This window comes from Cyprinus carpio, chromosome A8 (genome assembly GCF_018340385.1).
Source record: "Cyprinus carpio isolate SPL01 chromosome A8, ASM1834038v1, whole genome shotgun sequence".
Lineage (NCBI taxonomy): Eukaryota > Metazoa > Chordata > Actinopteri > Cypriniformes > Cyprinidae > Cyprinus > Cyprinus carpio.
Window position 1 is genome coordinate 9686874 of NC_056579.1, and position 10018 is coordinate 9696891.

General features: G+C 37.7%; 1 protein-coding gene across 3 annotated transcripts; it reads left to right on the forward strand.

Annotated features, from left to right (window-relative positions):
* LOC109095475 (vesicle-trafficking protein SEC22b-B) lies at positions 1–9085 on the forward strand. Of its 3 annotated transcripts, XM_019109206.2 has the most exons (7): positions 1–221; positions 2510–2521; positions 2616–2725; positions 2889–3049; positions 3138–3284; positions 4225–4306; positions 8998–9085. In XM_019109206.2, exons 1-7 carry the CDS (start codon positions 147–149, stop codon positions 9068–9070), a joined length of 660 nt encoding a protein of 219 aa, XP_018964751.1. In that variant the 5' UTR covers positions 1–146; the 3' UTR covers positions 9071–9085. The 3 variants fall into 3 exon arrangements, with proteins under 3 accessions (XP_018964751.1, XP_018964750.1, XP_018964752.1); XM_019109205.2 differs by lacking the exon at positions 8998–9085 and having other exon boundaries at positions 2–221; positions 4225–5524; XM_019109207.2 differs by lacking the exons at positions 2510–2521; positions 8998–9085 and having other exon boundaries at positions 3–221; positions 4225–5524.
* Positions 9086–10018: the final 933 nt, after the last annotated feature.

The following is a 10018-nucleotide window of genomic DNA, read 5'->3' on the forward strand; positions in this document are numbered from 1 at the left end:
ATACAGCGACGCCAAACAGTCACGTATTTCCGGCCAGCTCAGCGTACGGAGGAGTGTTGTGAAGCTGCAATCCAGATACAGACATTTGTACAGCTGTTAACCGCTCCACGTACACTTGCTGTGTGAAAATCTGACATTACAGCGAAATGGTGCTGCTGACAATAATCGCGCGGCTGGCGGACGGACTGCCGCTGGCGGCTTCAATGCAGGAGGACGAGCAGGTACGAGCTCACTGATCTCTGTGTGTTTTATCATTTATACTAGGCCTGTGTGTGCGTTAAATGGAACAAGTCAAAGAGCAATATCTTGAAATCCTGACGTTTACTTCTAAAAGTGTCTAGTTATCGGGGTTTGTAATCCACAACATCAGAGAACTGTTTTAATCTGGCCTTTATTAGCTCAGATTGCTATAATTAGACATCTGTTGGCGTGTTCGCATTCATTTGAAATACTTTATTTGGGATATAACAGTGTAGTAAATCTTGAGATATTATTCTTGCTTCTATCTCGTTTATTTCTCGGTTTGAAAGATGTAATTGGTCACATAGAGAGAGAGAGACTTCATTAGATGTATTCGCTTAATTTTGATCAGTTACAGCGCCCTCTTCTGTCATGCCACACCATTTGTCTTCCCTCCATACTGTCAGTTACATCATAAAAAAATTAAGATTGGCCTGTGCAAAATATCGAATGCGATTTTCATGCGCATCTCATCAGTAAAGACGCTCCTGTAATTAGTAGTATATTTCCAGCACGTGCGTTAAGATCAGGGTTGCCAGGTTTTCACAACAAATCCTGCTCAGTTGCTTCTCAAAACAAGCCCAATCGCGTTTCTAGCAGGTCCCCCAATAAAAATTGCATTCCGGGGTTAAAATATACGTTTTTTTGGCAGGGTTGGCTTGGTAAAATTCGCATTTTAGGGGCTAAATATCACGTTATTGGTATTGGGGTCGCTTCATGAAAAACAACCGCAGACTTGGCAACACTGGTTCAGGTGGAGAGGCGTTTACTACACAGAGCCGTAGTCCACCGACAAGCAACACAAAATCGCTTTCAAAATCGAAAAAGAATCGCCTGAGATTTTAAAATCGATTTTGTGTAGACTGTCAGTGAATTACGGCTCTGTTTAGTAAATGCCAACCAGTGTTGCCAAGTCTGCGGTTGTTTTTCATGTTCGCGGGTTGAAGCGACCCGAATACCAATAACGTGATATTTAGCCCCTAAAATGTGAATATTACCAAGGGAACCCTGCCAAAAACGTGTATTTTTATCGCCCGGAACGAAACGCGATTGGACTAGTTTTGAGAAGCAATTGGGCAGGTTTTGTTTTGTAAACCTGACAATCCTGATCTGAACGCACGTGCTGGAGATATACTACTAATCACAGGAGCGCCTTTACTGAGGAGATGCGCATGAAAATCGCATTTGATTTTTTGCACAGCCCTAATTTAAGAGCTGTTTTACATTTTTTCCCTGTAGTTTCCAGGTATATCATAACTTACTTGTAATAAAATTTGTATATGTTTATAAGAAAGCACTTTAGGTTGAAACCTTAATTAATGATTACCTAAAAAACTTAATTGTATTCATGTTTTATATGAGTGTGTGTATATATATAATTATTAGATTTTTATATATATATATATATATATATATATATATATATATATATATATATATATATATATATATATATATATTATTAGATTGATTAGACATTTTAAAGTGCAAATAGTTCACTGAAAAATGTTCTGTCATCATATACTCACCTTTGTTATGTAACTCCCCTTCTCTGTAGCACAAAAGAGTAGTTGTAAATATTTTCGTAAATAACATGCTCTATTTTGTTCTATACATTGAAAGCATATAGTGATGTGATCAGGAGCTGTCAAGCTCCAAAAAGGCACCAAATGATTCATATGCTATATTCCACATCATCCGTACCTATATGATAACTTTGTGTGAAGAGACTAACGTTGATGTGTGAAGTGCGTCTTGAAAATGTACTGTACATAAAAGCATCCCTAATTTGGAATGACTTGATGACAAGTAAACAATTGCATAATTTTCCCAGTTAATTTTGTGATTTATCTCTTTGATTATGTGTGCGTGTGCATGTTTTTCTGTAATCTACGTTTAGATGTGTAAATTAACATGATGTATTCCTCTTCAACATAATGGAAGCGCATGTGACTCGCTTGTCACTTTTGACTCAGTATTGTTTTTGACTAGTTTGATTGACCTAACTCCTCGTGTGCAGCTGAACTGCCATAATTGTGGTTAAATTGATGCAAAACAACTTCATAAGAGTGGCCTATGTCCTATGTTTCTCTTATTTTTCTTATGCTAAAACTTTGTTGTTGATGTTAAGAGGATCAAGACAAAATTTGGGGCTTTAGTAGATTTGGAAGAAGTAAAGGAATAAGCTTCCCTATAGTTTGTTAATGTGACTAGTCATTTGATTTAGGTCTAACATCTTTACGTTTCCTCCTTTCATGCTGCCATGAAGGGAAGTGAAAAGGTTTGTTCACCTTTAGCTTTGTAAAATCCATCTGAAGAGGACTGAGTCAAATGTAATATCTAATAATCTAATAAATTTGCACTTTTGTTCTCAGATGGGTCGAGATCTCCAGCAATATCAGAGCCAAGCCAAACAGCTCTTCCGCAAATTAAATGAACAGAGTCCAAACCGATGCACCTTAGAGGCTGGATCAATGGCTTTTCAGTAAGTGTACGGTACACTACAGCTAATAAAATAATTGATCACAAGAAGGTTTGTTAACTGATTTCATGGTCACTGTACTTTTTATTTCTAGTTTTTAACACAAAAATATGTAATAGCTGAAACGCATGGCTAATAAAAAATGTCTTCTCACCTCTTTTCAAAGCTATGTCATAGAGAAAGGCGTTTGCTATCTGGTGCTCTGTGAGGCCGGGTTTCCTAAAAAGCTAGCCTTCGCTTATCTCGAAGATCTGCAGGCAGAGTTTCATGAACAACATGGCAAGAAGGTGCCCACGGTCTCCAGGCCCTACTCCTTCATAGAGTTTGGTAAGAACCCTCACTCTCTCATTAGCTAGATTCATTTACTTCCTGTCAAGAGACAATCTTATAATTCTGCTTTCTTACCTGCCCAAAGATACATATATTCAGAAGACCAAAAAGTCATACATTGACAGCAGAGCACGTAGGAACCTGAGCAACATCAACACAGAGTTACAGGATGTACAGAGAATCATGGTGGCCAACATAGAAGAAGTTCTGCAAAGGGGGGAGGCCTTATCTGGTAAATACTGCTTATTAACTTTTTTTTTTTCTTTCACCTGTAAAATCTGTTCTTGAGGCATGTAAAAGACAAAATGTATTCAATCAAAGCTGAAGTTCAAAAGCTAGTTTGACTGTCTTACCTTATTTAAAAAATGGAATGTAAATTAAAATTTAAGATTCTACAAAATAATATGCTTATTTTTATATTTTTATATTTTTATATATATATATATATATATATATATATATATATATATATATATATATATATATATAATAATATGCTTATTTTTATATTTTTATATTTTTATATATATATATATAAAATCTAATTTTTCAGTTTTTTTCCTTCAGTTTTCAGCAATGACATTTAAAATGCATTTACAATGTTACAAAATATTTCTATTTCAAATAAATGCTGTTCTTTTGAACTTTCTCTTCATCAAAGAATCCTGAAAAAAAAAACAATATTAAGTAGTGTAGCTGTTTTTAAAGTTGATTATAATAATAAATGTTTCTTGAGCACCAAATCAGCATATTAGAATGATTTCTGAAGGATCATGTGACACTGAAGACTGTAGAGTAATGACTGCTGAAAATTCAGCTTTGCTAACACAGGAATAAATGACTTGCATTTTAAAAATAATATAGAGATAGAAAACTGTTATTTTAAATTTCACAATATTACTGTTATTATTACCATATTAATCAAATGAATGCAGCCTCGATAAGCATAAGCAGCATCTTTAAAAAAATTAAAAAAAAAAACACTGAAAAATCACACTGACCGCAAATATTTTGAACAGAAGTGTAGAACAGTAGGCCCTTGATCAGTCTCTTTCTTCTAAGGAGTACTTTGCCTGAAAAGGTTGAAAATTCCTGAGCTAAATCTGCAAAATTGAGTACTGTTCTGTATATTTGAGGTTTCTTCTATTTATTTCTTCATGCTTTTTTCTCAGCATTGGACTCAAAGGCCAGCAACTTGTCCAGCCTGTCCAAGAAATACAGAAGTGATGCTAAGTACCTGAACACTCGCTCCACATATGCTAAGCTAGCTGCGGGTGGAGTCTTCTTCATCATGCTGATCGTGTACATACGCTTCTGGTGGCTGTGAGGTGTGGGATGTATGGAGGGAAGTGGAGCTCTTGAGAAAGTTACAGGTGAAAAGCAGACAGACTCTCAAATGATGACAAGTTCAACATTTGTGTTTTAAGGCCACAGCTTGTTCTTAAAGACTGTTGGATCCAGCATTTTCCCTCCTAATAAGCTGTCAAGTCCCTAACCTGATCATCGCCGGTATCTGTTTTATGAACTACACAGAAATTTGTCTGCCATGTTTGAAGTGTGAATGAAAGAGAGAATGAAAGTGGGTTTCCCTGTATACTGTATGTCTTTGTGAAATCCCTCAGTTCATGGAAATTAATCTTGTATACTGTAAAACAGTAAACCATAGAGCAGCAGTGCATCCCAAAAAGCTGAATTGATAATTCATTAACATTGTGGGTTGGATCAGTTCCACTGACCACTTATTAATGCTCCTCATGCTATGGACGTTAGGTAAGGTTTACTTCCAGCCAGGGGAGTAAACGTAAAGCTTGTGGGGCGGCTGTATTAGTAAAGATTTGGTCCCCCCAGTTATCTGCACAAAATTAATAATTGTACTGACTGCCCAGTCAGGCTCCTATATATAAACCAGGTATTCAAGAATTTGTCTCATATCTCTAAAAGCCAAATGAAATGAAGTGGTTTATTAAGTCTTAGTTAGAATTTGTCTTAAATGTACATGTCTCATTAAGACCCAACAGACATTTTGGAACTTTCATTTATTTTCTCAGTGCTAAAGTTGCCCAACAAAAAGCAATTTCACTGCAGCGAGGAGATTTGCGGTCATGTCCAGTTACTCAATCCAGACCAAATCGTTGAAACTTGTGTCTGGGGAGAGTGGTGGCCTACCATTTTTTTTTTTTTTTTTCAAGAAGCAGAGATTTGGGTCAAATGCAATCCGGTGCAGTTTAGAACTATATATATATATTTGTATCTGTGTTCCTGCCTCTTGCATGGTTGCAGATGTGATATCTGACCTGGGTTCCTACAGCTTTCTCTTTCAGTGCTTACGTTAATCTGTGTTTTACATGCATTGAAGAGTTAAACCCACAGTAACCAACCAGACGCAACAACAGGATGAGGCTAAAATGCTCATCAGAAGAGAGTTTGTTCATCTCACCAAATCTACAGTATAAATAAATTGATTCAAACTCAGTTTTTATTTGTCTTTCATTCTGTTTTTACAGTTCACACTTTACTGGTATGTGTCTCATTACAAGGTCACCATCAATCTTACCTACAAAAATGGTATCACTGGCCTGTGGCTTTTTGGGTTTTTCATTACCAAAGCAGGCCATTCTTTTTATGTCATTTCACATGAAGCCTATGTTTATTCTAGCTCATTAGAATTACAGTTGAAGAGCATGACCTGATAAACCTGAATTTCTAACATGACATCCCTAACAAGTTACTTAAATCTCAAAAAGTCTGGGGGACATTTCCTGGCAGACTGGCTTGCTGTGAAAGGCATTACATTTGTTCCATTTATGTAGGTGAATTCAAATGAAGCCCATTCAAAAGTATTTTTTTGAAATAGCCACCTTACATCAATCTAAACAATAGTCAATTTTATTTATTGACTGAATACTGGCATGCCACGGCGATGTGTTCTCAGTCCATCGTGAATACCATCATCAAGTTTGCTGATGATGCCACCATAAGACTGATATGTGACAATAGTGAGCATTTGACAGAATGGTACTATCACAATAATGTGGACCTAAATATCAAGGAAATGATTGTGGACTTAAGGAAATCTAAGTGCACTGAGCACTCTGCATACACAAGAAGGAAGTAGAGAGGGTAGAAAGCTTAAAATTTCTTGGTCTGCAAATCTTGGCTGACCTCACCTGGTCCACATCTCCAACCAGGTGAGGAAGGGCCAACAGAGACTTTATTTTCTTAGGAAGTTGAAACATGCCATTCCCCTTAGAAACCTTGTGACCAACTTCTGTCGGTCAGCGATAGAGAGCCTCCTAACCTACTGCTGCACGGTGTGGTTCAAAAGCTGCATAGAAGAGATCAGGATGGACCTGCAGAGGGGAGAACTGCACAGGAACTCCATTTGAGCAGTGAAAAGATTATAACTTAAACACCTCTGATTGTCATTGCGTTCCAGAAATCAACAGATGTGTTTGTGATTGGCTACATTGCTCAACCCTGCAAACACGTTACAAATGGAAACTCGGCGTATGCTTGCACCTGTTAATCATTTTTAATTTTATATTAGTTCTTGTTGCTTTTCTGCAATAGATGAATAACAATTTATTTGTTTTTAGATATTTTATGTTAAGATATTTCTATTTTGCGGGAGTCCCGTGAATCATTTTATTTGAGTACAGGTCTCTAATCTACACCCTTCATATCTCACGGCTTTTGGACTCCTGTCAAAAGATAATTAAATTTTTTAGTTTTATGAATGTTGCAATATAGGATATTACTTTGGTCACTATCGCTATTGTTACTGGCTAGGAATATGGGCTTGACTCCCGTTGCACATTCATACGTTTTGAAACTTTTGGCCCCGTCTGCCTTCCATACTAATCACAGCAAATATAGACATGACAGTTTCCATGACACAGAGTCCATCCCCCACTCAAAGTGTCGGCCAGGGACAGTCTGAATGGCAGGACTGTGTAATGATAGGCCACTTCCTCAAATGCAAATCTCAAGAACTGTCTGTGATGGGGGGCTATCTGGATGTGAAAGTAACTGTCTTTAACATCCACTGACAGAAACCAGTCCTCGGGACATACTTGCTCAAGGATCTATTTCAAAGTAATGAACGGCCATCTCATAAGTGAGTGGTTCAGATGCCTGAGATGGGTCTGAGCCCACCATCTTTTTTTGGGAATGAGTAAAAAATGGCTATAAAAACCTGACTCGCTGTTCACTAGAGCAGTGCTTCCCAAACCTGTCCTGGAGGCCCCCTTGCCCTGCACCTTTTGTATGTCTCCCTTATCTAACACACCTGATTCCACTCATCAGCTCATTAGTAGAGACTGCAAGAACTAAATTGGATGTGTCTGATTAGGGAGATATACAAAATGTGCAGGGCAGGGGGTCCTCCAGGACAATATTTTTTTTAAAGAATAGAATTAAAATAGTGAGTGCTAAAGTTAGAGGGTCAAATAAAGATGGAAGAGATGTGTTTTAAGCCAATTCTTGAAGATGGCTATAAACTCAGCTGCTCGGATTGAGTTGGGCAGGTCATTCCACCAGGAGGGAACATTTAATTTAGAAGCCCATAAAAGTGACTTTGTGCTTTTTTGGGATGACACAATCAAGCGACGTTCACTTGCAGAACGCAAGCTTCTAGAGGGCACATAAGTCTGATTTTATGAGTTTGGTTAGGGGTGTGCTGATCCAACATCAATGCCTTGAATTTTATGCAAGTAGCTATTGATAAACAAAGGTGTGACGTGTATTCTTTTCGGCTCATTAAAAATTAATCTTGCTGCTGTGTTCTGGATTAATTGTAAAGGTTTGATAGAACTGGCTGGAAGACCTGTCAAGAGAGCATTGCAATAGTCCAGCCTGGACAGAACAAGAGCTTGAACAAGGAGTTGTGCAGCATGTTCTGAAAGAAAGGGCCTGATCAGTGCAGTGTTTCCCAATCCTGGTCCTGGAGAACCCTCAACACTGCACATTTTTGTTTTCTCTTATTTGACACATACATTTGAGGGCTGCATCCGAAATTTGAAAAATGCTGCCTTCGGAGGATGCATTTCAAGGTAAGAAGGCATCAAGGCACGTCCGAATTCATTGTTAGTTTCAGTTCCTGTCTCCTGAGATGCCTTCATCTGGCCGATTTTTGAAGGCAGCATAGATGTATCCTTCGCTGCCTTTGATAGCCCACAATCCTGTGCGTTCCACTCTGTGACAGTTAAGCCAAAAAATAAAGATGGCGTCTGAAAGTTGCGGTCGGTGCTCAGTTTGTGTGTAAATGTATGTTTTTGTTCAACGTTTTTCACTTTTTATGTCATTTCTAGCGAGAAATTAATATTGCAGTAATGAAATATCCACTTAGTTATCGCCAAGGCTCTCTATATTTTGCTGTAGATCATTAAACCATTACTCTGCCTCAGAAGCCTGTCCAAAATCAGTTTCATGAGATGCCTTCTTGCAAAAACGCTGCCTGCAAAGTCATTGCCTGATATGGCAGGGAGGCAGCAAGTCATCTGCCTAAGTTTTCGGATGCAGCCGAGGTTGAATCAGGTGTGTTTGAATAGGGAGACATCTAAAAGGTGCAGTGTTGGGGGTTCTCCAGGACCGGGATTGGGAACCACTGGATCAGCATATAGTAAATAAGGCAAGGGTGTTGAGTTACATTCAAGCTATTTTAAGGCATGAAAAAATTATTTTCACAAAAAAAAAAAAAAAACATTTAAATATGTCATTTTGATGATCAAAGATAAGTTTTAAAGGATAAAATATTTGAATACAGGGGGACTTTAAGTAAGTCTTATTCAGACTTAGTTCTGTTTTTCAAATATATCTCTGCCAAATATTGTCCTATTCTAACAAACCATATCAATGGAAAGCTTATTTATTCAGCTTTCATGTGATGTATAAATCTCAATTTTGGAAAATTTACCCTTATGACTGGTTTTGTGGTCCAGGGTCACATATGCTAAGCTAGCTGCGGGTGGAGTCTTCTTCATCATGCTGATCGTGTACATACGCTTCTGGTGGCTGTGAGGTGTGGGATGTATGTTTGGAATTGTGGCTGTTGAGAAAGTTACAGGTGAAAAGCAGACGGACTCTCAAATGATGACAAGTTCAACATTTGTGTTTTAAGGCCACAGCTTGTTCTTAAAGACTGTCAGAACTGGCACTTTTTATCCTAAGAGGCTGTCGAGTCCCTAACCCGATCATCACTGGAATCTGTTTTATATACTACACAGAAGTTTGTCTGCGTTTGTTTGAGGTGTGAATGAAAGAGAGAATGAAAATGTGTTTTCCTGTATACTGTATGTCTTTGTAAAATCCCATGGAAATTAATCCTATATGCTGTAAAACACCATACCATAGAGCAGCAGTGCATCCCAAACCAGTGAATTAATAATTCATCAACAGAAGTATGTTAATTCAAATTTGTAGTTTTAGCACATTGTGGCTAATATGCTCCTCATGTTATGGATGTGTAAGGCTTCCTTTCAGCCATAGACATAAGATGAGCTTGTTGAGGCAGCTGCATTATTAAAGATTTGGTCCCCCCAATTATCTGCATAAAATGAATAATTGTACTGACCACCCAGTCAGGCTTCTATATAAACCAGGTGTTCAAGAATTCATCTCATATCTTCAAAAAACCAATGAAATGAAGTGGTTTATTAAGTCTTAGTTAGAATTTGTCTTAAATGTACATTCGTGTCACATTAAAACCCAACAGACATTTTGGAACTTTCATTTATTTTCTTGGTGCAATAGTTGCCCAACAAAAAGCAATTGCACTGCAGCGAGGAGATTTGCGGTCATGTCCAGTTACTCAATCCAGACCAAATCGTTGAAACTATTGTCGGGGGAGAGTGGTGGCCTACCACTTTTTTCAAGAAGCAGAGATTTGGGTTAAATGCAATCCGCTGCAGTCTAGAACTATATATTTGTATCTAAAAAATGTCAAATAGTCATAATAATTGTTTCTAA